A 27965-nucleotide genomic window follows, 5' to 3' on the forward strand; every position below is an offset into this window, starting at 1 on the left:
CCACGAGGGCGAGGCCGCCGGCATGGCGGGTCCTGCGCGACAATACGAAGCCGGAAGGGCCGCGGCCGGAGCCCGGTAGGGCAAAGTTGCCGGGCGCAAGCAGCAGAGGTCAAGCCCCTGGTTTCCACCGACCCGGTGCCTACGACTACAATCCGAAAAGTCCTGCGCAGGCGTGGTCGGGCTCAGGCTCGGAGGGCGCAAGCGTGGTGGGCGAGAGGTCAGGGCGCAGGCGCGCAGTGGTCCGCAGTCACCATAAAATGTAATAACCACACCCCAACCCCGGAAACCGGAATCCTCCCGGTCGGGCGCAGGCGCAGTGGTGGCGGGCGAGGACGCAGCGCATGCGCAAGCGCGGAGAGCGCGATGGGCGGGGTGTTGACAACGCTGCAATGGCTGCCCGCGAGGGTTGGAGAAGCGGAGCTCTGGGCTCCTCTCACAAGCCAACTTCCTGACGCCGCCAGTGGGCAGGGTCCCCCGGGCCGTTGCCGCCGTCATGTATCCGCCGCCGCCGCCGCCGCCGCCGCCGCATCGGGACTTCATCTCGGTGACGCTGAGCCTTGGCGAGAGCTACGACAACAGCAAGACCTTGCGGCGGCGCTCGTGCTGGAGGGTGAGGGTCGGGGCGGCCGACCCGGGGCTGGGGCAGCTGCTCCCCCGCCGCCCACCGGGTCTGCCACTGTGGGCGGGGACACCGTCCGCATGGGCCTGATGTCCCCCCGCGCCACCCCTAGCCAACCTGCGTCCCGCGGAAAGGGGCAGCTGTTCGTTTCGGGCGGCGGAGCTCCGGGTCGGCTTGCCTGCGCCCGTGTCAGCCGCCCCTGTTTTGCTGGAAGGTGGCCGTGGGAGGCGGCCCAGAGCTCCGGCTGGTTGTCCGGGCTTCGTTCCCTGTTTCTGTAAGGTGCTGCCCGGGCGCCGGCCTCTCTTGGGACGGAAACCTAGGGTCCCCGTAGCGTACGCGCCCCTCGGTACGACGAGTAGGGACGAGCCCTGCTCGTTTAACTAGGGTGTTCGTGGCGGTCTCGGGCCGAAGGGAATTGACACCGCTTCGGGGCAGGTGCACGTCCGGGTCGGGTGCCCGAGCCAGACACGGGAATCTCGGGCGTCTTCTCCACTGCCCACGAGACAGGACACGAGTGTTTTCTGCGTTTGTTCTTATACTCGTGTCTCATGACATCTGCTGTAGATCGTCCCAGCAGTGTCAATCCCTGCTGAGAGGGTCTTGTCCCTGTTCAAAACAAGTGGGACCGAACACTGGATCTTTCTGAATTACTCATTGTCCTCATTAAATTGTGACAGTTGAAGAGACTTTCAGCTGCGGGTATCTTCAGTAAGAAATGTCATTTTCTGTCCCTCCCTTAGAAATGGAAGCAACTGTCGAGATTACAGCGGAATGCGATTCTCTTCCTCTTCGCCTTTCTGATTCTCTGTGGACTCCTGTCCTACGCCAGTTTGGCTGACCAGTGGAAAGGTATCCGGGACTCGTGTGCCTGAGGGGGTACATGTGTCGAGGGGCTGAGGGTTGCCTGGGCAGAAGCGGTCTTGCCGTAAACAGCTCCAAGCCGCAAATATGGCAAGGAATTGGCAAGAGAAAGGTAAAACTGTATTTGGCTAGAAGCATCTGACTAGAAGGTAGATGTTAATTTGATGCTGTCTGGCTGCTTTCTAGGTATCTGGTGTAAGTACTGATGTCTCTGGCCACTCTGCCTTAGAGTGAATCAAGTCGTGAGCTAAAGAATTACGTGAATAACTAAGTACACAGATTTCCTAACACTCGTTATGGTGTGTTTGGAAAGAGCAGGGAGAGGTCTGGTGAGGATGTAGAGACTCTTCTGAATTTCTCCAAGATGGTTGCATGTAGGAGGAAGGTAAAGAGCTGCTGCAGGTTGCTCAGACAGATTGCCTGTCTGCCACCATGCTGTACTTTCTGAAGCGGAAAGCATTCAGGTGAAGCCTTGGGGTGTGTGTTGTGCATAAGGAGACACACTGCTAAGTGCTTATAAAAAGACCCGTTCCCTTTGGCCATTCCTGAATTCATTTCAGTGACTTTTCGTTCTCGTTGTGTTGCTGTGTAGCAGACAACACCCACAGGGGTTTGGGGAGGGAGTTTATTTACATCTCTCTGGGCCTGTGACATGTTTGAGGTAAAGCAGATTCTCTTGTTCAGCTTTGAGTGTCAGGCCAGCAGAAGAGCAGAAGAGGCCAGAAGTTCCTGGGTTGAAACCAGCAAATCCACCTGTCTTACCAGCTCCTCAGGAGGCAGATGGTAACCGAGAAGACATTCCAGGGATTTTATCTCAGGTACTTTTAGTACACCAAGCATGGGATTATCCTGGGGGCTCCTTGCAGAAGTGTTTCAGATTAGTAAGTGTTATTTTAAACAGATTGAGAAGAGTTATTATTTTCCTTCCCATGTGTTTCGTGTTTTTACCTCACGCTGGCTCATTCTGGGTTGGATAACGCTTGGGAAAAGCAAGACGTGTGTTCCTCCCTCATTCTCTTTGAACACTGACCCTAGACTGGTTCCCGTCTTAGGTGCTGGTTTCACATCAATGAATAAAACAGACCTGTCCCTTCTCTAGTGTGGCCACAAGCTTGGGGTGGGGTGGGGTCTGGGGAAAAGCCAGCAACAAAGAGGAGGAGGCATGTGGCATGTGGTGTTTGTCCTGTGTGGAAGAGAACGGGACGTGGAGGGAATAACCGGCGTGGGGGGGCAGCCTCACTGAGGGTGAGGCATTGAGGACAAGACCCGGAAGCTGAGAAGGCAGTGGCACTGGGCAGGGAGGAGAGGTGGGTTGAGCCTTAGTGAGACTGAGGGAGGCAAGGGAGACTCTGGTATATTCCAGGGAAGTGAAATTCTCAGGGGGCTGAGGAAGAGGAGTTCAGTCAGTCCAGCCGTGGTCCTATGGGTCCTGGAGGGGCGTGGACATGCACAGGAAGATGTTAGGGCAGACAGGGTATCTGAGGTTGTTCGCTGTGGAAATTGTTCTAGCTGCTGGGTGGAGACATTGAGGGCAGGAGATGATCGGAGCTGCCTGGCTGTGGGGGCAGTGTGTGGTTGGAGGAGGCTCACAGGGCTGGGCTGGGTACTGTGTGTGGTGGGGGGGAGGGTCCCCCTGGGGAGGGGCCTATGATGGCTGAGCAGAATCCAGTTTGGGGACGCTGAGGCACTTCGTTATGAGCTGTCCAGCTTAAGGTGCCTGGGAGGTGGCTTAGAGATGTTAGCAGGTGGGTGGGTGGTGTTGGGAGAAGTCTTGGTAGGGGAAGCAGGTTTGGGGAGTCCCTGAGTACAGGTGAAATGTTATCTGGAAAGATGTAAGAAGGGGCCCAGTCTAGTCTGGATGAGGTGGGGAGTACAGGGGCACTGGATGTATCTGGAGGCAGCAAGAGAACCCAGGAATCGCATATTCCTCCCTTCATTCTCTTTGAACACTGTCTGTTTGAACACTTCTCTGTCAGTGAGAGGTGGCTCTGGAAGGAGAAAGTCCATGACCTGGGTGCCATTGAGAACCAGCTATCAGCACAGTCCCAACTGCCATGTCCTGCTTGGAACCCTGTGAGTTTTCTTTGGATTTTAGTTACTGTCCTTGTGACAGAGACTGTGTGTAAGAGGCGTTGGAACGCCCTGGGAACATCTGCTGTGGCCAAAGTCCTGGGCCAGGTGCAGGTTTCATTTCCCCATGGGGCTCTCTGGGGATACTGCCGCCTCCTACTCAAACACCAGGACTGGTCTCAAAGCCCTTGTCAGGGATGAGGTCTTATTTTGGCCATGCCCTTGCCCTTGTTCATTAACATTATACTTCTTTGAAATATTTCAAACATTATAGATAGTTAGGAGAGAAAATGGGAGCATTCAGAAATGTATTAAAATAGGGGAAAACCCATCACATTTTTTTTTTTTTTTTTTGTAGAGACAGAGTCTCACTTTATCGCCCTTGGTAGAGTGCTGTGGCATCACACAGCTCACAGCAACCTCCAACTCCTGGGCTTAGGTGATTCTTTTGCCTCAGCCTCCCAAGTAGCTGGGACTACAGGCGCCCGCCACAACGCCCAGCTATTTTTTGTTGCAGTTTGGCTGGGGCCGGGTTTGAACTCACCACCCTCAGTATATGGGGCTGGCACCATACCCCCTGAGCCCTGGGGGCTGCCCCACTTTTTTTTTTTTGAGACAGAGCCTCAAACTGTCACCCGCAGTAGAGTGCCATGGTGTCACAGCTCACAGCAACCTCAAACTCTTGGGCTCAAACGATTCTCTTCCCTCAGCCTCCCAAGGCTAGGACTACAGTGCCACAACACTCAGGCTGTTTTTTTGTTGCCGTTGTCATTCTTGTTTTTAGCTGGCCTGCGCTAAAAACCTTGGTGCATGTAGCTGGCGCCGTAACCACTATGCTATGGGCGCCGAGCCACATTTGGGAATTTAATGCCTTTTTGTAGGGGGGAAATGGAGTTTTGTTCTGTTGCTCCACCTAAAGAGCGGTGGCATTATCATAGCTCAGGGCAATCTTTTTTTTTTTTTTTTTGTAGAGACAGGGTCTTACTTCATGGCCCTCGGTAGAGTACCATGGCCTCACACAGCTCACAGCAACCTCCAACTCCTGGGCTTAAGTGATTCTCTTGCCTGCGCCTCCCGAGTAGCTGGGACTACAGGCGCCCACCACAACACCCAGCTAAGCTCAGTGCAATCTTAAACTCCTGAGCTGAAGCAATCCTCCTGCCTCACCATCCCAGGTAGCTCAGCTACAGACGTGGCTTATTTTTTCTGTTTTTAATAGAGACAGGGTCTCACTCTTACACAGGCTGATCTCAAACTCTTGACCTCAAATGATTCTCCCTCCTCTGCCTTGCAGTGTGCTAGGATTATAGACATGAGCTACTGTTCTGGGCCTTAAATGTTTTTCTTTAGTAATTTAATTGTGTGAGTGTTTTATATGTTAAGACATTTCATCCTTTACCACGTATGCTTCTTATGTCTCCATCAAGCTTAGAAATTAGAGTTTTAGACAACTTTACTACGTACCAGTAATAACCAATTGAAAAGAGATCTCTATCACAATAATAAGAATACCAAGTTCATAGGAGTAATCTTGATATTAAGTTGTATGAGAACAGTATGAATAAAACTACAAAACTCAGGGTGGTGCCTGTGGCTCAAAGGGGTAGGGCGCTGGCCCCATGTGCCAGAGGTGGCGGGTTCAAACCCAGCCCTGGCCAAAAAAAATAAAAAACTACAAAACTCAAAAAATATTAAAAAAAACCTAGTGGTTAGAAACACATCCTGTATTCTTCTGCTATAAAGATATAAATTCTCCCTAAATTAATCTATACATCCATTAAATCACTCTCAAAATTCCAACAACTATCTATGAAATTTGAGAAGGTGATTCTAAAAGGCATTCGGAAAAGAAAATGGAGGTGTAAAAGAAGACTCAGGAACATCCCTACTAGAGGACGAAGCTGAGAACTTAATGTTAAACCTTGGTGATGATGTAAGACCAGATAGATTCCAGAAAGATGTGAGAAACTTAGGAGCATTTACTTCGTGACGTTTTAGTTAAGGCTTTCCACATGGAAAAAAAATAAGGTAAGTCTATAGCATCCAACAAGAACAAAAATAAATCCCAAGTAGCTGGGACTGCAGGCACATACCACCACGCTGGGCTAATTTCTTTTGCTTATTTTTTGTACAGATGTGGTCTTACTGTGTTGCCCGGGCTGCTCTGGAACTGGCCTCAAGCAATCCTGCTTTGGCCTCCTACCCATGCCTGTATTTTTTTTTTTTTTTAATTTATTTTAGAATGTATTTCTTTTTTTTTTTTTTTTAAGACAGAGCCTCAAGCTGTCGCCCTGGTTAGAGTACTGTGGCATCATAGCTCACAGCAACCTCCAACTCCTGGTCTCAAGCGAATCTCCTGCCTCCGCCTCAAAAGTAGCTGGGACTACAGGCACCCGCCACAACGCCCAGCTATTTTTTGGTTGCAGCCGTCATTGTTGTTTTGTGGGCCTGGGCTGGATTCGAACCCGCCAGCTCAGGTGTATGTGGCTGGTGCCTTAGCCGCTTGAGCCACAGGCGCCGAGCCTAGAATGTATTTCTACTTATTTATGGAAGTTAATTGTAAAGTAGCCCCAGGTAGGTCCTCTAGGCAGTATTCCAGAAGATGGCATCCTTATCACAGGAGATGACAGCTCCAGGCATGTTATCACTCCTGAAGACCCTAGAGCAGGACAAGATCATTTACAAGATGATCCTGACCCTTTATAGGCCTATGCTGATGTGTGTGTTTGTATCTTAGTTTTTAAGAAAAAAGTTTTAAAAGTTAAATAGAACAAAATGGCCAGGAGCTGTGGCTCACGCCTATAATCCTTGCACTCTGGGAGGCTGAGGCAGGTGAATTGCTTGAGCGCGTAAGTTTGAGACCAGCCTGAGCCAGAGTGAGACCCTGTATCTAAAAATAACTGGGCATTGTGGTGGGCACCTGTTGTCCCAGCTACTGGAAGGCTGAGGCTAGAGGATCCCTTGAACCCAAAAGACTGAGGTTGCTCCAGCACTGTAACTTGGACAACAGAGTGAAACACTGTCTCAAAATAAGTAAATACATACTTACATACATACAGAAAAGCTTATAATATGATATGTAAAGGCAGTGTAAAGGTGCTGTGGCTCACGTCTTTAATGCCAGCCCTTTAGGAAGCTGAGGCAGGAGGATTGTTTGAGGCCAGAAGTTTGAGACTAAGATCCCGTCTCTACAAAAAATAAGAAATAAGCTAGCGATGGTGGTGCACTGGTAGTCAACTACTTGAGGTGGAGGCAGGAGGATCACCTGTTGGAGGCTGAGCTATGATGACACCACTGCAATCTAGCCTGGGCAACAGAGCAAGACTCTTGTCTCCAAAAAATGGAAATGTGTGTATTAGGAAACACTAGATAGTATTTAGCAATCTCGGTGGAAGCAGACACAGAATTGAGATGCCATACAGGAAAAGATCCATAGATTTAACCTCATAAAATGAAAAGTTTGTGCCTCAAAGATGTGCATTCTGCTATCATTGGGTAGCGTGTTCTGTATCCACCTGTCCGACTGGTTGATCCATAGTGTTGCTCAGGTCATTTCCTTACTGATGTTCTGTCTGGGTTGTAGTCCTTGACTGGGGGGCAAGTGGCGGTTAAAGTCTTCAGCTGTTACCTTAGAACTATAGAACTGTCCATATCCCTCCAGTCCTGTCACTTTGTGTTTTAAATATATTGGGTTACGTTGTTAGGGGTGTGTGTGTGTAATAATTATATCTACTTGTAGAATTGTCTTTTTATCAGTAGATACTGTCTTTTGTATCTTATAGCTTTGCTTGAATTAAATTCCATTTTGTCTGACAATAAAATATAACATCTGTCTCTCTTTGATTACTATTTGCATGGAGTATCTTTTTCCATCCTTTTATTTTCAAACTCTTTATGTCTTTGGATTTAATGTCAGCCTTTTGTAGACAGGATGATTTAAATCTTTGATTCTAGTTTGCTCGTCAGCACATGTGTGGAAGGATAAGCGGCGTGCGTGTGAGTGAGGGTGCTGATGAGCCGGTGCTCTCATATGGTGCTGGGAGAATAAGTTGAGTCCATCTGCTAAAGGGCTTTCGTACTATTAAAATTTCATTTCTTTTTTTTTTTCCCCCCTTAAGTTAGTTAATATTTTATTATGGGCTGTTGCAAACTTCTGGAATTAAAGGTTTGTTTTGTTTTTTTTTTCCATTTCATCACACTGATTTGCTGGAAATAGGTCTTAAGCACCCAGTGTTTAGCTTCATAATTATACTTAATAACAATTCAGCTATTTATAGAAAGAAGAGAGGTAACACACCAGTGGCTACTTGAAGATTATAGGCTACAAGCAGACTTTTTGTTTCATTTGTTTCTTGTCTATGTTTTCTTACATAATTATTTTTATTTTTTGAAACAGAGTCTTGCTTTTGTCTCCCTCAGTAGAGTGCCCTGGCATCATAGCTCATAGCAACCTCCAATTCTTGGGCTCAAGCAATCCTCTTGCCTCAGTTTTTCTATTTTTAGTAGAGACAGGGTCTCACTTTTGCTCAGGCTGGTCTCAAAATCCTAAGCTCAAGCAATCCACCCTCCTCTGCCTCCCATAGTGCTAGGATTACAGGCATAAGCCACCTTGCCCTGCCTCTAACATAATTTTTTAATGTGTTTATTTTCAATACAAATGTTTAGCACCTATTATATATAGGGAATTCAAAATCAATTAAGGCAAAACTGTACAAAACTATCAAGAAAACCAAAAGGTTTTGCATTAGAAAGATTAATAGCAAATACCAGGGCATCCCAGAGAAAGACTAATAATTCTGCCCAGGGAAAACCAGAGAAGGCTTCAGAGGGTGCAGGCAGCACCAATGACCTGGTGGAAAAGTGCCTGGACTAGCCCTGGAATGAAGGTGTCTGGGAGGAGGGTAGGGGGTGGGGTGGAGGAATAGTCAGGGATGAGAAGCAAAAAACTGGAAGGGTTGACTGGAGCTTGATTCTGCAGGGCGTCAAATATACCCAGAAGTGTGCTCTGTAGTCAAGGAGGGGAAATAAGAGTCCTGTTCTGAAAAAAAAAAAAAAAAAGCTCATGTGATCAGAATTGCAGTTTTCAGAAATGACTCCTATGTACACACTGCATAAAGGATATATGGGGGAGAATATCACTCTAGACATAAAACCTGCAAAGGAATTTTTTCAGATCTGGGTGAATGATGGTTTGTGTCCAAAATAGAATAGAAAATGCATATTTCATACAGAATACAAAGTACATACTTTTTATATGTACACATATGTATAATGCAAATATGAGTTTACAGTTGCAGGGTATTTACTATCCATATGGGACCATGCGTCTGGTCTTAGCAGCTCTGTGAGGTAGGCAGGGAGATCATTCACAAAGCAGCAGCAATTTTTGCCCAGGTCAACCAGCTAATACAGCAAAGCTGGGACTGGAGCCCATATCAGCATCACGCAGCCTCTTAGAAGCTGTATTTTAAAATTTTCGTTTTAATTATCAGCTCCAGACCCCTGGCTGCGTTTTTTCCATCTAATGTTTTTGTATCTATCTTCTGGTCTTCGCACCCGCATCTCCAGGGCAAGACCTACCTGTACTTTTTTGAATCTCACCCTGCACTTTGTATTTATCTCCATGAATGCCTGACTCCCAGGCATGTTCTCATCTGTAGTTGGATGACAACAGAGAACGGTCATCAGCCAAGGATACACTTTCCCATTGGTCTTGTGGGCATTTCCTATTCGTGCCTGTCCACAGCACTTGCTGTGATTCCTGTGATCTAAGACAGCCTGAATGCAGCCCTGCATTCTAATTGTGAAGGATCTGTACAAAATGGGTTTGCGCTAAGTCCTATTTAACTTTTTCATGGGTCTGTGTTTGTCAAAGCTTCGTGCCAGCTATAACACGTACATAGCACATCAGCTTTTATTTTTTCCAGTTACTAGGAGACGAGGCTTGGTATATATCTCCATGCAGAGGCAGAGGAGGTGGAGGCAGATGAGCAGCGCCCGCTTGCTGCCGCTTCTCCGTGGGTTGGTGCTCTCCGGGACGACCGCTTTGTCATATTAGTAGTTGTGCAGGACGCTGGCAGCGGTGCGAGCCTCCCGCCCCGCGTGACAGCTGAGCCACGTGCCCAGGTGCTACGGCCGCCTCCCGGCCAGGCTGTTCCACAAAGCGGCGGGTGGGCCGGGGCCCCAGGCGCGGCGAGGGGAGGGCAGCCCCTGCTCCTGCTTCCAGCTGCAGACAGTGCGCTCTGCTCTCCTCGCCGGAGAGTCCACGGAAAGGGAGCCAAGCCCCGCGCAGAAGCTGCAGAGCTGCGCTTGCTCGGGATGCGTTGGGTTGGCGCCTCTTTTTATTATTATTATTTTATTTATTTATTTTTTTCTCACCGAGTGTTAGTGATGGACGGATTATTAAAATTTTAGACGAAAAAGTATTTCAACAGAGCCTTTTCTTTTTGATATCTTTGGTGAAGAATTACTTACAAAAGAGTGTGAAAATTATATGGGTGGTCATCATTGCTTTTTTTCTAGTTTTATGGGGGTTGATAATTACAAAATGTGTGCATGCTTATGATAACATGTGAAATAGTGGGAGGCCGTCAGTGAGGAGGGCCATGAGCTCCGAGGTGGCCTGGTGACTGGCCTGTGCCGAGTGCCTTGCCAGTTCTTTGGACAGGTAGCACCTGTGAAGGTTTGGGTTGTGTGTGATATTAACAGAAACAGGACACTGCTGTCTTAATACCTGCTTTTTGCTTTATTCTCTTGTGACTTTCTGTGAACAGCCCTTTAGATCACTGGATATAAATCAGGTTTTAAAAAAAATAGCTGCATAATTTTTAGTAAGCATTCTTTCCTTTAAAAAACAATGGGCCTGGTGGCACCCGTAGCTCAGTGGGTAGGGCGCTGGCCACATACACCAAGGCTCACGGGTTCGAGCCTGGCCTGAGCCTGCTAAACAACGACAACTGCAACCAAAAAATAGCTGGGCGTGCGTTGTGGTGGGCACCTGTAGTCCCACCTACTTGGGAGACTGAGGCAAGAGAATCGCTTAAGCCCAAGAGTTTGAAGTTGCTGTGAGCCATGATGCCATAGCACTCTACTGAGGGTGACATAGTGGGACTGAGACAATGTGGCTCACACCTGTAATCCCAGCACTTTGGGAGGCTGAGGTGGGAGGATCAAGTGAGGCCAGGAGTTCAAGGGCAGCCTGATCAACAGAGAATGACCTGTCTCTATGAAAAAAAAAATTTTTATTAAAGATTAAAAAATTAGGGCGGCGCCTGTGGCTCAGTCGGTAAGGCGCGGCCCCATATACCGAGGATGGCGGGTTCAAACCCGGCCCCGGCCAAACTGCAACCAAAAAAAATAGCCGGGCATTCCGGGCGTTGTGGCGGGCGCCTGTAGTCCCAGCTACTCGGGAGGCTGAGGCAAGAGAATCGCTTAAGCCCAGGAGTTGGAGGTTGCTGTGAGCTATGTGAGGCCACGGCACTCTGCCAAGGGCCATAAAGTGAGACTCTGTCTCTACAAAAAAAAAAAAAAAAGATTAAAAAATTAGTGTGGCGCCTGTGGCTCAAGGGAGTAGGGCGCCAACCCCATATGCCGGAGGTGGCAGGTTCAAACCCAGCCCCGGCCAAAAACTGCAAAAAAAAAAAAAAAAAAGATTAAAAAATTAAAACTTTTTTTAGTGACTTTTTTTGCAGTTTTTGGCTGGGGCTGGGTTTGAACCCCCCATCTCCGGTATATGGGGCCAGCGCCCTACTCCTTGAGCCACAGGTGCTGCCCCCAAAATAAAAACTTTTTAAAAGTCTTTAAGTATCTATCAGTAAAAAAGTGTAACAGAATTGTGTTTTGGTAATACTGTGGAAAACTGCAACCGTGTTACTGAAGAGTGAGCCTCTCACACAGAAGAGCTGAGACTCGTTGGTGGCAGGCCCTCCACAGAGCTCTGCTTGTCCCGTGTTCCTGGTTATGTGGGGAAGGAGGTGGAGGATGGGATTCTGTGGCTGCATGGAGGAAGTGCGCAGGAGAAGACTGCAAGGCCCACATCTGACGTGGACAGGGCTTGCCCCTAGGTGTTGCGCATGGTCGAGGGGAAGCCTTGTTCTATATGGTGTGCTTGTTTGCACTCTGTGATGAGGACGTGGGTGCCTTCCACACGTCGTGAGGGTACACAGTGGGCAGGCTGGGGGTAGACCTGTAGTGTTGTTTTCTCTGGCTCCCACCCCGGGTCTTTGCTTGAACCCTTTCTGTTGACCCTGTAGGCTGTATGGCAGTTTTGAGATATTCTGTCTAGGGTTTAGCCCCTTTGTCCAGTGCTATACTGGCCGATTGGTAGTGTCTCCATAGTTCCCAAGGAGTGAGGAGCTTATACCTCACATCTGCACTCTGTGTGATGTGATATAAATGATTTTGCTCCATGGGGTAAGAGTCTACATCTGAGGGAGAGTGTCTTGATGCAGCTCATAGACAGTTGACTGGTTTGCACATGTGACTCTGTTTTTTTTTCAGAAGCCTCGCAGGCATTTCCGACGGGGTCTACCCCACCTGCAGATTAGAGCCCCCAAGAAAGACATGAAGGATGGAACGCAGGATGACACTAAGGAAAGGGGCGGGGCCCCTGAAGCTGCTCACCCAGAGGGAGACGTGCGGAGGACGGCCATCAGGTATTTGGCATCGGAAGGGTTCTGAGCACTCCCCTGCTCTGGGAGATAGGCTGTGAGGACCAGCCCGCTTGGCTGTGCTGCAGTCTGTTTTCATTAATCTTTGATCACAAAGTCAAATTTTAAAAACTGGAGGTTAGGGGCGGTGCCTGTGGCTCAGTCGGTAAGGCACCGGCCCCATATACCGAGGGTGGTGGGTTCAAACCCGGCCCCAGCTGAACTGCAACCAAAAAATAGCTGGGCGTTGTGGCGGGCGTCTGTAGTCCCAGCTGCTTGGGAGGCTGAGGCAGGAGAATCGCTTAAGCCCAGGAGTTGGAGGTTGCTGTGAGCTGTGTGATGCCATGGCATTCTACCGAGGGCCATAAAGTGAGACTCTGTCTCTACAAAAAAAAAGATAAAAAGAAAACTGGAGGTTAGAGCTAAGGTCATCATTAGGTTGATGACCCTCTCTTCATGATTTGCAGTTACGGTACAAGATCATTTTAAATGTGTGAGGGACATGCGTGTGGGTAGGGGTACAGGAGGGCGGGAAGAGACAGTGGGAGGGGAACAGGTGGCTGGCTGGGCTACCCCCTTTCCTGAGCCTCTTCCAGTCAGGCAGAGGCCAGAGTGAGAGGAGTCGGCCATGTGCCCAGCCTGTACAGGGCCCAGGTTGCCGGCCCTGATGAAGCTTTGAAGGGTTTCAGCCTCCGGTCCTGTTTGACCTTTGAGACCACTGCGGATGAGTTGAAATGATGAGAAGGTGGACTCCTCACAGGTGCTCCCTCTGTGACGCAGTCCCAGCAAGCATGACCTGGGACTGTGGCTGGACCTGAGCCCTGCCCCCATATAGCATAAACATAGGCAGAGGCCAGGTAAGGTGCTGCCCGCAGGAGTGGTCTGAATAGGTTCTCAGACTCCAGAGAGGGCCTCCGAGGACATAGGCAAGCGCAAGCAGGCTTAGTTGAGAAAAAACAAGGGCCTTTGACCACTCTTGTTGGTGTTCACAAGAACGAAAGGAGGTTTTATAAAAGAGCGTTTTGACCTCAGCTCATGAATGTACCACATTTATACTCCAAGATGTGAACCATGAATAGTTTAAGAGGTGTTTCATTAAACCTAGGACACATTCATTGCCATCACCACCTAGGAGTGGTGGCCCATTCTTAAGGCGCAGGCCCTGGGACAGAACCTAGGCAAGATGTTTGGAGTGGCCGTGTCCCTCGTGTAGAGACTGGCCCAATTTTTGTGGCCATCCTCACATCCTAGGTCCATTCATCTTTCATTGGTGCCCCAGTTTGGGAGGTAAATCATGGCCAGCTTAGAGGCCTCAACCTCTGCCTCGATTTCAGTGTGACTTCTCAGAGCTTTGTGTGCTTTGGCTTCTGACCTCAGCAGTCCCCCTTCCTTGGGCCAGTGGGGCTCTGTTCACACCACTCTGCGTGCTGCCTGGCCCAGTGCTAGGCCCCTGACTGCAGGGCCTGGGCTGTTCGTTCTGCCTCAGTGGCCTCAACACCTAGAGGCACAGGGCCAGGAACAGGTGGCCTTAGCATGTTGCTGGCTTGGCTCAGTGCTGTCCCTTCTCTCCTTGGAGCTGGCGAGGGGCCATGATTGAGCCTCAGCAGGGCACTGAACTCCCGTCTAGAAAAGCAGACAAGCCCACCAGGCCTTCCTTGCTGCCGGCCAGGATGAAGAACAAACCAGGTGAGACCACGCCTGTGCCCTCCTCATCTCCTTACCTGGGCACTCAGGGGCAGGTGGCTGACACACACACCACACCCAGGCATGGTATGTGGCCTCCCATGTGGTCTCCTTAGGGCTCTTGTCCTTCCTTGTCCACATCTGTCCCAGGTCCTCATGACCTTGGTGACAACATGTGGCTTCATGATGGCCCATTGTACCTGTGTCCAAGTGCAGAGCTGTGGGAGAAGGTCATGTGCTTGGGGGTCTTGTCATGCTGCTCTGTGCCTGGCTAGGTTAGCCACGGTGCATGTGGGGCGCTGCCTGCCACACGTCCACTTGATTCTAAGCACCACTCGGTGGGAGCCTCCTCCAGTCCTCAGGACACCCTGAAGCTGTTGGTGCCTCAGCCTCCCATTCTGCAGACAGGGGAACCCGGCACAGGTCTCTCCCTGCTGGGCTCAGTTAATGTCACTTGGGGACTCCTATTCGTCGCCCGTCCAGAGCCAGCATGTGGCCCTGCTCCAGTGCTGCCCCTAGGGTTTGAGGGACGCAGAGCAACCCCTGTCTTGGGAGATGATGGGAAAGCTGTGGCCACATGAGTGACCCTCAGAACATTGCATGAGAGGACATGTGGCATGATGCTGGGACACGCATTCTAATCTATACAGCAGTCTGTAGAAAAAGCCCCAAACTCAAGATGAGGTCAGGCTGGAAAGGACAGCAAAAGGACTTCAGTGGGTGTGCCCTGTGCCGTTTCCTTGTTAAAGGCACAAAGTGGGGGTGGCAGGATGGGTGACTGCAAATGTAGGGTGTTCTTGGCAGAGTCTCTGCACCTGTCCTGTCCCCTGTTCCTTGTCCACACCACACCCAGTGGCGGCAGGGCCTCACAGCCTCCTCTGTTGTTTCAGAGGCCTTTACTCTCTGTTTAGTCTCTGCAGCCCTTGAGGGTATTGCCCTGGTGCTCTTTGACCAGAAGCCACTGAACCCTGAGAAGGGCTTCAGCCACCTGGGCCCTGGGGGAGGTGGACGGGCCCCTGGCAGGTGGTTGGGGGCCAGGGGGAATTTGGTTTGACTCTTAGCACGCCGTGTCTTCCCTGAGGGCCCCGCTGCCCCTGAGCTGTGGCCCTTCCTGCCCCTTTCATTCTATGAGTGATTCTGGCCACTGTCACCTTCATCCCTTGGGGATTTGGGGGGTGAGGGGCTCTGCCTAAGGGCTGCACCTGTGCCCATCATCAGGACAATGTCCTCCACAGCCTGTGCTCTCTCCCCACCTAGCACACCCAAATGCCCGCCAGAAGGGGGTGATCGACATCTTCCTGCACGCATGGAAAGGATACCGAAAGTTCGCCTGGGGCCATGATGAGCTGAAGCCTGTGTCCAGGTCCTTCAGTGAGTGGTTTGGCCTTGGCCTAACTCTGATTGATGCCCTGGACACCATTTGGATTTTGGGTCTGAGAAAAGGTAAATCAGATGATTCCCAGAGAGGGGCAGAGTTCTCTGTGTGTGGCTCATGGCTAAAGCAATGTGTGAGGGTCACTCGTGGGTGGTAAAAGCTGCCATTTCCATCTGGCTGGGACTTCCCCTTCTCCTGGGCACAGGAGTGGATGCACTCGGTATGGGTGGCTCCTGTCCTTCATTCATCAAGCCACCCAGGGCACACTCAGGACCACTATCTCCTGGGTACTCTATGAGAGCTGAGATCAGACTGCAGGGAGAGGGTATGTCCAATGGCATTTCCAGCCTGTTTCTGTTGTAGCATGGGAGGTCAAAGGGTGATGAATGACATAGGGTCTGGGTGTAGGTCCATCTTGGCTCAGAATCTAAATAGTGTAATTTCTGAAGATGTGTCTTTAGTTACTTCTTATGTGATATTTGAAATATTAACCTCGTTTTTTGAATAGGGAGAGGACTACCAATAGATTACTCACGTGGTCTTTTGTATTATGACCTTTGATTGTGAACCTTTGTGTGCCCCCCTTGAAATGGGAGATTGCATTGAAACTCTGCAGGGGAATAACTGACAGATCGCAGGAGATTGAACCATTAATTCATTTCTGTATCCTTTACTGTTTTATGTTACAGAATTTGAAGAAGCCAGGAAGTGGGTGTCAACGAAGTTGCACTTTGAGAAGGACGTGGATGTTAACCTGTTTGAGAGCACCATCCGGATCCTGGGGGGGCTTCTGAGTGCCTACCACCTGTCTGGGGACAGCCTCTTCCTGAGAAAGGCGGTGAGTGTCCCTGGCATGCTTGTAGCGTTTGGACAGATATTCAGGCTCTCACAGAGGGAGTTGTGGGAGTGGATGGTCTTCTCTTCTGATACCCTTGACTTTACGAATCTGTGCCATGTGTTTGACAGCTGCAGCCCTGGTCATTACACTGCAACCTGTAGAAAGAACTTGTCAGGGGCGGTGCCTGTAGCTCAGTGTGTAAGGCTCCAGCCCCATATACCCAGGGTTGAGGTTTCAAACCCGGCCCCAGCCAAACTGCAACAACAACAACAAAAATAGCCAGACATTGTGGCAGGTGCCTATGGTCCCAGCTACTCGGGAGGCTGAGGCAAGAGAATTGCCTAAGCCCAGGAGTTGGAGGTTGCTGTGAGCTGTGACACCACGGCACTCTACCGAGGGTGACAAAGTGAGACTCCGTCTCTAAAAAAAGAAAAAGAAAGAACTTGTCAGTGCTGGTGATTCCAGTTTCTTTTTGCTGTGCTGTGTTGGGCATTGGAGAGCTGCCTTTCCATGTAGTTGATGAAAATGGTGACAGTTATAGAAGAGGGCTGTGTGACCTGAAATGCTGATACTCTGCTGTGCTCCTATCCCAGGAAGATTTTGGAAATCGACTGATGCCTGCCTTCAGAACGCCTTCCAAGATCCCTTACTCCGATGTGAACATTGGCACTGGGATTGCCCACCCACCACGGTGGACCTCAGACAGCACAGTGGCTGAGGTGACAAGCATCCAGCTGGAGTTCCGGGAGCTGTCTCGGCTCACGGGCGATAAGAAGTTTCAGGTAGGTGGTGCCCATAGCTCGGTGCCTAGGGCACCGGCCACATACACCAAGGCTGGCGGGTTGGAACCTGGCCTGGGCAACCTTAAACAACAATGACAACTGCAACAAGAAAAAAAATAGCCAGGCATTGTGGTGGGCATCTATAGTCCCAGCTACTTGGGAGGCTGAGGCAAGAGGATCACTTGAACCCAAGAGTTTGAGGTTGCTGTGAGCTGTGATGCTACGGCACTCTACTGAGGGCAACATAGTGAGATGCTATCTCAAAAAAAAAAAAAAAAAAAAGTTTCAGGTAGGCGGGACTGGGCTTCCCACCGGAGGCAAACTTTGCTCCTCACAGCAAGTGCCGGGTATGTGTTAAACTCTTGATTTTCAATTTTTTTATTGTGATAAAACAAGATATATCACCTTAACCATTTTTAACTTTCATAATGTACGGTCATTACCACCATCTACCGTCATACTCTTCTTCATCTAGCAAAACTGAACTCTGTGCATTAAACAGCAGCTCCCTGTTCCAGTCTCCCCCCAGGCCCTGGCACCCTGTGGTAGGTCCCTGTGTGAGTAGAATCACCCACTGCCTGTCTTTTAGTGACCGGTGTCTTTCATTCAGCATCATGTCCTCAGGGTCTATCCATGTTGCAGTGTATTGCAGACTTTTCTTCCTCTTTAAAGCTGAGTGGCACTCCCTGGTCTGTGCACGCTCAGTGTGCTCCCCACTCGTCCGTCAGGGTCGGGGACACTTGGGTTGTTCCCATGTTTTAGTGCTGCATTGCTGTGGATGTTGGTGTACAGATAGCTGTTTGAGATGTTGCTTTCAATTCTTTAGAGCATACAAGAGTCACTACAGGCTGTGTTGATAATCTGTTACTTCAGTTCCAAGAAATAGTCAACAGCCTCCTTTCTGTTTTTTTTTTTTTTAGAGACAGAGTCTTACTTTGCCACCCTCAATGGAGTGCCGTAGCGTCACAGCTCACAGCAACCTCAAACTCGTAGGGTTAGGTGATTCTCTTGCCTCAGCCTCTCAAGTAGCTGGGACTACAGGCGCCCACCACAATGCCCGGCTATTTTCTTTTTGTTGTTGCAATTTGGCCGGGGCCGGGTTTGAACCTGCCACCCTTGGCATGTGGGGCCAGTGCCCTGCTCACTGAGCCACAGGCACCACCCTGTTTTTTTTTATTGAGACAGAATCTCACTTTGTCACACCATGGCATCATAGCTCACAGCAACCTCAAACTCCTAAACTCAAACGATTCTCTTGCCTCAGCCTCCTGACTAGCTGGGACTACAGGTGCCCACCACAACGCCTAACTATTTTTAGAGACAGGGTCTTGCTCTTGCTCAGGCTGGCCTCAAACCCGTGAGCTCAAGCAATCCTCCCACCTCAGCCTCCCAGAGTGCTGGGGTCTTGGCACATAAAATCCACTATGCCCAGCCTGGATTTTATGTTTCTTGATTTTTGTGTATCTCAGAACTTTTGTAATGACCCACATATCCCCAGAAGTGGAATTGCTGGATCATATGATTCCGTTTAAGTTTTTGAGGAACCACCACACTGGTTTCCATAGTAGCCTCACCCCTTCACATCCCCACCAACAGGGCACATGGCCTCCCCAGCACTCGTTACCTTCCAGGTCTCTGAGAGTGGCCATCCTGACCAGTGTCAGGTGACACTTCACTGTGGTTATGATTTGTGTTTTCCTAATATTAGTGACACGATAGGGATATAAATGTGCTTGTTGGCCGTTTATATACCTTCTCTGGAGAAATGTCTGTTCAAGTCCTTGGTCCATTTTTGAATTGGGGTGGTTATTTATTTATTTATTTATTTTTTGTAGAGACAGAGTCTCATCTTATCGCCCTCGGTAGAGTGCCGTTGCACCACACAGCTCACAGCAACCTCCAAATCCTTGGGCTTAGGCAATTCTCCTGACTCAGCCTCCCAAGTAGCTGGGACTACAGGCGCCCGCCACAACGCCCGGCTATTTTTTGTTGTTGTTGTTGCAGTTTGGCCGGGGCTGGGTTTGAATCCGCCACCCTCAGCATATGGGGCCGGCGCCCTACCCACTGAGCCACAGGCGCTGCCCTGTTTATTTATTTATTTATTTTGAGAGAGAGAGAGAGTCTCACTATGTCGCCCTTGGTAGAGTGCCATGAGCAACCTTAAACTCTTGGGCTTAAGCAATTCTCTTGCCTCAGCCTCCCAAGTATCTTGGACTACAGGTGCCTGTCACAATGCCAGGCTGTTTTTTTGGTTGCAGTTGTCATTGTTGGGCCGAGTTCAAACCCACCAGCCCCAGTGTATGTGGCTAGTGCCCTACCCACTGGGCTATGGGCACTGAGCCTGGGTTGGTTATTTATTTATTTATTTATTTTGAGACAGTTTCACTTCGTTGCCCTCAGTAGAGTGCCCTAGTGTCACAGCAACCTCCAACTTCTGGGCTTACGCAGTTCTCTTGCCTCAGCCTCCCAAGAAGCTGGGACTATAGGCACCCGCCACAATGCCCAGCTATTTTTTGTTGCAGTTTGGCTGGAGCTGGGTTCAAACCTGCCACCCTCGATAATGAGGCCAGCGCCCTGCCCACTGAGCCACAGGTGCCGCCCCGGTTGGTTATTTTTTTGCTGAGTTTTAGGGTTCTCATATTTATTCTGGATATTAAGCCTTTATCAGATATATGATTCGCAGATGTCTCTCTCATTCTGTGGGTTGCAACCTTTTTACGCTGTTGATAGGGTCTTCTGTTGTGTAACATTTAATGTTGTTCATATAAGTCAGTTTGTCTTATTTTCCTTTTGTGGCCTGTATTCAGTGTCATATCCAAGAAATCACTGCCAAATTCAGCATTATGAAGCTTTTGCCCTGCAGTCTGTCCTGGGGGTTGTATTGTTAGGTCTCAGAGCTAGGGCTTCGGCTCATTTTGAGCTGATACTTGTGTGCAGTGTTAGGTGAGGGTCCAGCGTCATTATTTTGCATGTGTATATTCAGTTTGCCCAGCAGCATTTGTTGAAAAGATTTTTCTTTCCTTTTGAATGTTGTGGCATTTTTGTCACACATGTGAGGGTTTCTTGTTGGGCTCCTGGTCTGTGCTGCTGCTTAGTGTCTATCTCCTGTCAGCACCACCAGCCTCAGTAGCAGGAGTCCAGGTTCTGGAATCAGGAAGTGTGAATCCTCCAGGGCTGTTCATCTTCTTCAAGACTGTCATGACTGCCCTGGCCTCTTGGTGACACTGGGGTCCACAGAGTTTCAGGATGGGCTTTCCTGCTCTGCAGAGATGGCCTTGGGACTATGACAGGGATTGCTTTGCCCCTGTAGACACCTCGCAGTGTCCGTTTAGTTGTGTCTCCAATTTCTTACAGCAATGTTTTGCAGTGTTCACTGTGGAGGTTTTGCACTTCTTTGGTTAATTCCTACGTACTTCATTTTATTTATTTTTTTTAGGTTTTTTTGTTTGTTTGTTTGTTTTTTGTAGAGACAGAGTCTCACTGTACCGCCCTCGGGTAGAGTGCCGTGGCGACACATGGCTCACAGCAACCTCTAACTCTTGGGCTTAACTCGATTCTCCTGCCTCAGCCTCCCAAGCAGCTGGGACCACAGGCGCCCGCCACAACACCCAGCTATTTTTTTGTTGCAGTTTGGCCGGGGCTGGGTTTGAACCCGCCACCCTCGGCATATGGGGCCGGTGCCCTACTTACTGAGCCACAGGCGCCGCCTGGTTTTTTGTTTGTTTTGTTTTGTTTTGTCTTTTTTTTTTTTTTTTTTGTGGTTTTTGGCCGGGGCTGGGTTTGAACCAGCCACCTCCAGCATATGGGACCGGCGCCCTACTCCTTGAGCTACAGGCGCCGCCCTGTTTTGTCTTTTTGAGACAGCATCTCACTTTGTCACCCTGGTAGAGTGCTGTGACATCACAGCTCACAGCAACCTCAAACTCTTGGGTTCAAGTGATTCTCTTGCCTCAGCCTTCTGAGTAGCTGGGACTACAGGCATCCACCACAATGCCCGGCTATTTTTATTTATTTATTTATTTATTTTGAGACAGAACCTCAAGCTGTCGCTCTGGATAGAGTGCCATGGCATCGCAGCTCACAGCAGCCTCCAACTCTTGGGCTCAAGCGATTCTCCTGCCTCCACTGCCCGGCTCTTTTTAGAGATGGGGGTCTTGCTCTGGCTCAGGCTTCTCTTGAACCTGTGAGCTCAGGTGATCTGCCCACCTCGGCCTTCCAGAGTGCTGGGATTACAGGCGTGAACCATCACATCCGGCCTACTTCATTTTTTTTCTTTACGATATTTGCTGGGTGTTTTTCATACATGGCTTTTATTGTGTCAGGTAGTTTCCTTTAATTTCTAGTTTTTTAAGAGTCTTTATCACAAAAGGATTTTTGTTAGATGCTTTTATCAGTTGAGGCCTGTGTGCTTTCCCCTCACCCGGTCCCTGGGGTGTGTTGCACTGACTGATTTTCCGGTACTGAACATCCTGGCATTGAAGGGATGAATCCCACTTGGTCATGGTATATAGTCCTGTTCATATGCTGCTAAATTCTAGTATTTTGTTCAGGATTTTTACATCAGTGTTCACAAAGCATATTGGTCTGCAGTTTTCATTCCTGTGGTATCGCTCTCTGACTTTGGGACCAGGTGTTGCCAGTCTGGTAGACTCAGGAGGTGTTTTCTCCTCTTCATTTTTTGGGGGAAGGTTTGGGAATGATTGTTACTATTTCTTCATAATCTGACCTTGAGAGGTTTTGTGAATTTGCCCGTTGATCTAGACGAGCCGACTGTTTTGGTGCCCTTCCCTCGTGGTCCTGTTCATGTCTGCAGTTGTGCCCTCACCTTCATTTCTGATTTTGATGATTACAGTAAGTGCAGTTTGACTTGGACTTGGGTCATGTGCTCTAAGATCCTGTCTCTCTTGTTTTCTTGCTTTTCCTAACGAATTTTGAGCCTTGACTGGTGAGAGCTGCACAGACATGAATGCCTTGGGCAGGAAAGGCCTTGGCTAGAGAAGCCCCCACCGTCAGTTGGGGGTACAGGGTCGGCTGCAGGTGCAGGGCCAGCTGGTGTGTGGAGCTTGCTTAGTCTCCAAGGCTGGTATGTGGCAGCCTTGCTATGTGGTGTTCTGCATGGTGACTGAGGTATTGAGGTGCTGGAGTTGATGAGAGCCCCTCTGCCAGTGACATCTCTGTCATCCACAGAGCCATTTGCTGCTGCCCCAACTTCCTTCCCTAGGGGAGTCTGCGTGGTGAAGGATGCCATGCGTGGGTGATGTGGGTGGACACTGCCACACAGTCTTCCAGAGCTGGTCCGTGAGCATCGGAATTTCAACACGAGGCTGCAGCTGGGCTCTGACTGCCTCTGGTGTCCTTCAGAGTGCCCTGAGAGGCCACACAGAGCCCCACAGAGCCTTCACTGTGTCCCTTCCTATTCAGGAAGTCACTCCAGTGCCCAGATTGCACCTCACACATGGACTTGCGGCCCTGACCAGCTGGTGTATGAGAAGGACGCTGCCCTGAGCAGCAGTCAGCACCCAGCCCTCTGCCCCGAATACCACTCATGTGCCTGAAGCTTCTCCCGGGCACCACTGTTTCATCCCTGCAACAGGGAAACTGAGGCACCAAGAGGGTTTTTGACTCAGGATCAGATTTGAGGGGCAGTTCAGGCATGGAAACCCACTTTTGTTTAACCTCCCACTTCTCAGGGAACACTGGGGTTGTTCCACATTTTGGCTATTGTGAGTGAGGCTGCTGTGAGCACAGGTGTACAGACACCTATTAGAAGTTCTAATTAGAAGTTCTAAGAGCTGTTGGCTCTTGTGTATGTATCTAGAGTAGACTTGCTGGGTCATGTGGTATTTCAATTTTGAGAAATCCCCAAACTGTGTTCCCCGCTGGCCGCAGCATTTTGTGTCCCCACAGCAGCATACAGGGCTCCAGTTTCTCCATATCCTTGCCAATTACATGCCATTTTCTTTTTTCTGTATAGTAGCCAGTGAGATGTGGTGATACCTCACTGTGGTTTTGATTTGCATTTCCCTGATGACCAGTGAGGTTAAACATTATTTCATATACTTATTGACCATCTGTATATCTTTGGAGAAATATCTAATCAGGTTCTTGGCTTGTTGTTTTTTTGGGTTTTTTTGCAGTTTTTGGCTAGGGCTGGGGTTTGAACCCACCACCTCTGGCATATGGGACCAGCGCCCTACTCCTTTGAGCCACAGGTACCACCCACTTAGCTTGTTTTTTATTTGAGTAGTTGTGTTGAGTTGCGGGAGTTCTTTGTTCTGTGTATTAACCCCTTAGCAGATGTGGGTTTCCTTTCACTTTGTTAATAATGTATTTTGATGCATAGAATATTGTCATTTTCATGGTCTTTGTTGCTCATCCCTGGGTCTCATATTAGAGCCTCTGTTCTTTTTTTTTTTTCTTTTTGAGACAGGGTTCTTGCTCTGTGACCCAGGCTGGAGTGCAGTGGTGTCATCACAGCTCACTGCAGCCTCCCAACACCTGGGCTGAAGGATCTTCCTGCCTCCGCCTCCTGAGTGGCTCAGACTACAGGCACCTGTCATAATGCCTGGCTAGTTTATTCTATTTTTAGCAGAGACAGGATCTGGCTCTTGCTCTGCTGAATTTGAACTATTGAGTTTAAAGGATCCTCCTACCTTGCCCTCCCAGAGTGCTGGGATTATAGGCATGAGCCACCATGCCCAGCCTAAAGTGTCTTTTTTTTTTTTTTTTTTTTGGTTTTTGGCTGGGGCTAGGTTTGAACCTGCCACCTCCGGCATATGGGACCAGCGCCCTACTCCTTGAGCCACAGGCGCCGCCCTAAAGTGTCTTTTCTTAATCGTGAATTGGACATGCCCCACTTGAGGGGCCAGGAGCACTGGTGAGAAGTGAAACAGACACCGTCTGTGTGAGTCCCGTGGAGTGTTGAGGGCATCTCCACCGTGTGTTCATGGAAGGTCCCTTTCTGCCTTGTGCTTTGGGGACCAGGAACAGAGAGGACCTTACAGTTAGTTGGTTTGGGTGTGTGTTGGAAGCCAGGAAAGTCCTGGCCATATGGAGTCCTAAAGATTCTGCTAACATGTGCTGGAGCAGGGGGTGCCCGGGACACATGCTGCCCAGCCTGCAGGTGGGCTCAGAGGAGCTGAAGTCTATGGCAACTTGGAGGGTGCTTGTGAGCTTTCTAGGAGGGTACAAGGTCAGGAGTGACTCAGGGCTCAGAAAGCAGAGGTCTCTGCTGGCCCCCCAGATGGCCAGGTTGGTAGGTTGCCATGAGGACAGCAGCTGTGGTATTAAGATGTCATCCCCATCAAATGACAAGAGGACACAGAAGCTCTGTTGTCAGGGCCTGGCGGGGCAGCCAGGCCATTGTGGGTCTGGGTATTATGATTTCAATTTAAGATTTTTAGGCATTTTTTTTGGTAGACAGTGGGTCTCGCCACCTTACTCAGGCTGGTCTCCAACTCCTGGGCTTCAGGGATCCTTCTGGCTCTGCTTCCCAAGATGCTAGGATCACAGGCATGAGCCACCCTATCTGGCCAGGTGATTGAAATGTGAGCACTTTGGTATCCTGATATAAAACCCCAAATGAACGTGTTTAAAGTACTAAACAGAAGGAGGAGGCCCCACACTGACTTGGCAGCATGGAAAGTGGCTCACCCAAAAGCTGGGATATGTGCCCATGCAGTCACTATGTGTGGTATGGCTGGCAACAGCGGTGATGGGAGAGAAGGGGCAGCGTTCACAGAGTGCCTTTGCCTCTCACCCGGATAAAACATGTCCTCCCCCTCTGTGCTGCAGGAGGCCGCGGAGGAGGTGACAAGGCACATCCACTCCCTGTCTGGGAAGAAGGACGGGCTGGTGCCCATGTTCATCAACACCCACAGCGGCCTCTTCACCCACCTGGGGGTGTTCACCATGGGCGCCAGGGCTGACAGCTACTACGAGTACCTGCTGAAGCAGTGGATCCAGGGTGGGAAGAAGGAGACACAGTGAGGCCTGTTTCGTAGCTTTGGTGTGACCTTCTTGAAGCCCCTTGTCCCAGTTCTTTGTCAGGAAACTGCACCCGCGCCAGGCACAGTCTATGTTCTTCCTGCTGAATTTACTTCTCATTGTGGCCTGCGTGGGGGCGAGGGGGCCGTTCGTGGTGCTGGACTCCTTGGTGCCAGCTAAAGGCTCGTGTTGCCATCACTGGTCAAGTGGACGGTCCCAGCCTGTTCTGGGCCTCACAGAGGCCAACGCACCTGCCCTGCAGGTGAATAGCTGCTGCTTTCTGCAGGTTATTGGAAGATTACCTTGAGGCCATCGAGGGGATGAAGACACACCTGCTGCGGCATTCGGAGCCTAGCAAGCTCACCTTTGTGGGAGAACTGGCCCATGGCCGCTTCAGCGCCAAGATGGTAAGTGTGTGCAGGCTGCACAGTGCCTTCAGGAGCCTGCTCCTTTTCTACAGCTTCCAAGGCTCCTGAGTCTGGGTGTTAGAAAGAACAGTGACGTTCCCAGTTGTGGTGGCTTACACCTGTAATCCCAGCACTCTGGAAGGCCAAGGCAGGTGGATTGCCTGAGCTCAGGAATTGGGGACCAGCTCATCTCTACTAAACGTGGGATGCCCACTAGCTGGACATTATGGCCTCCCTGTAGTCGCAGCTACTAGGGAGGCTGAGGCAGGAGGATCGCTCCAGCCCAGGAGTTTGAGGTTGCTGTGAGCTATGATGACGCCACAGCAGTCTACCTGGGGTAACAAAAACAAAAAAAAACCTGTGAAGTCTTGGCCTAGGCATGTGACTGAGATCTCTGGTGACCTCTACTGCCTGCCTGGCCCCACCACGGCCTTCCCCGCAGTGTCTGCCACCCAGAAGGTGCGCGTGGGGGTCTGGGGAAACCCAGCAGCCCTTCTTCCCCAGGAGCAGGAAGCCCTGGCCAGTGCTGAGCTGCTTCTTGCGCTCCTGCTGTCAAGGTCTGGGGACCCTGGAGACTGAGGTAGCTCTGGGCCCAGCATTGGCTACCTTTGTGGCTGCAAGTCCAGGGCATGGGCCTATGATCGGGCTGAATGGACACTCTGATTCCAGGACCACCTGGTGTGCTTCTTGCCAGGGACGCTGGCTCTCGGCGTCCACCATGGCCTGCCAGCCGACCATATGCAACTGGCCCAGGAGCTCATGGAGACTTGTTACCAGATGAATCGGCAGATGGAGACGGGGCTGAGTCCTGAGATTGTGCACTTCAACCTTTACCCCCAGCCAGGCCTCCAGGACATTGAGGTCAAGGTGGGCCTGGGCCCGGGCCAAGGTCAGGTGGGGAGAAAGGGGGTCTGTGCTATTAGACTGGCCTTGTGCTGAGCACAGCTGTGTCCCCAGCCGGCTGACAGGCACAACCTGCTGCGGCCAGAGACGGTGGAGAGTCTGTTCTACTTACACCACATCACGGGTGACCCCAAGTACCAGGACTGGGGCTGGGAGATCCTGCAGAGCTTCAACAGCTTCACACGGGTGAGCACCAGGCGTGGGTCCCAGTGCACACGGCTAGCTGGTGGTGGTGTGGCCAGGCTGCACAAGGCTCTGGCTGGCTGTGGCGAGGGTGGGGAGGAGAGCCTTGCTGCAGACTCAAAGTGGCCTGTGGACCCAGAGACTCAGGGTAGCCAGGCCCCTGGGGAGGGTCCTTGCTATAGCCCTGACATGCACCAAGGGCTGGGGCGCTACCCTGCTGTGGTCAGGCAGGGATGCCTGGCGTTCTGCACATGAGGCCCATTTTCAGGAAAGGTCATGCCCTCTAGGCCCACTGCCCACCCTAGTGGAGACAGACTGTGATGCTGTCTCTGTGGCTGAGCCACAGCCCCTCCGCTGCCTCAGCCCCTACCGTCTATGCCTATCTCTTGCCCTGTGCCATGAGGAAGTGGGCACGTAGACTCCTCAGCCAGGGTTCTGGGGACAGCAGTTTTCGTCCCAGGCACGTGAGGGTTGTTGGTAGTTCCAGGGGTCTCTAGCAGAACCACAGCTGACCCTGTGTGCCCTCCACCCCAAGCCTGCTCTGGGACCACGTGTTGGACAGGGGTTCTGGCGTGGTGTGGGAGCGGGCACCCAAGCCCTGGTGGCACGGCCTTGGCCTTGGCAGGTGCACTCAGGCGGCTATTCCTCCATCAACAATGTCCGGGATCCCCAGAAGCCTGAGCCCAGGGATAAGATGGAGAGCTTCTTCCTGGGGGAGACACTCAAGTACCTGTACCTGCTGTTCTCTGACACTTCCGACCTCCTCAGCCTGGATGCCTATGTGTTCAACACTGAGGCCCATCCCCTGCCCATCTGGACCCCCACCTAGGGGGGGCGGGTCCTGCCTCAATGTGTGGGGCCTGCTGGCAGGTCTGAGTTATTTTCAAGGGGCCCTCGTGGGGTTGGCAGCCTCTGAGCCTCATGCACTCCTGCCCTGGCTCAGGGTTCCCTGTCTCTGTTTCTAATCAGGAAACAGAAGAGTAAGACCCAGGTATGTGACTCAGGGTGGGCCAGCCCACCAGAGTCTCCTGCCTTCTCTGAGAAAACTCAAATCATGACTCAAAATTCCTGAAACCTGAATGTCCCCCTACTGGCCGACTTCAAGGTAGTCCTGGGGCCTCTGGTTCCCCTCCAAAGGCTGTGTTCAGAAAGAGGACCAGTTAGACAGCCCGGATCCACTCTGCTTGGACTCACAGAGCCTCATGTCCCAGCCTTGGGTCTCCGGGGCCCCAATCCAGGCCTGGCCCTTGTGTTTACATGTTGGACTCAGGGATCCTCCTGGCTGCCCTGCAGGGGGCTTGGAGGTGGGAGGGAGGCAAGTTCATTCTGCTGCCGTCCCACTTGGACAGAATGGGTCTTTCGGTGAAGATAAAAGTTGATTTGCTCTACCTGGCATCTCCCGTGTATGTCAGCTTACGGGAGCACTGGGAGAAGTTCTTTGGGTTACATCTCAAAATTCAGCTCCCTGACATCTGCACTGACTGCAGCGTCCCCTGCTGCTGGGCAGGAAGAGGCTATGGGAGATGAGCCAGCGTTGCCAGCCACACTGGCATGGCAGGGGCCCTCCCCGTGAGGCAGCAGTTGGGCGAGGTCAGTGCCCACTCGCCTTG

General features: G+C 50.7%; 1 protein-coding gene across 1 annotated transcript; it reads left to right on the forward strand.

Annotated features, from left to right (window-relative positions):
• The first annotated feature begins 389 nt into the window (after positions 1–389).
• Positions 390–27743, forward strand: MAN1B1 (mannosidase alpha class 1B member 1). Its single transcript, XM_053557118.1, is given in 14 exon segments — positions 390–431; positions 434–610; positions 1360–1468; positions 2165–2298; positions 12050–12204; positions 13775–13884; positions 15139–15324; positions 15946–16094; positions 16688–16876; positions 24671–24861; positions 25149–25269; positions 25939–26136; positions 26227–26358; positions 26981–27743. Coding segments are annotated over 14 exon segments (2097 nt in total). The 3' UTR covers positions 27185–27743.
• Positions 27744–27965: the final 222 nt, after the last annotated feature.

The sequence above is a fragment of the Nycticebus coucang genome, chromosome 2 (assembly GCF_027406575.1).
Source record: "Nycticebus coucang isolate mNycCou1 chromosome 2, mNycCou1.pri, whole genome shotgun sequence".
Lineage (NCBI taxonomy): Eukaryota > Metazoa > Chordata > Mammalia > Primates > Lorisidae > Nycticebus > Nycticebus coucang.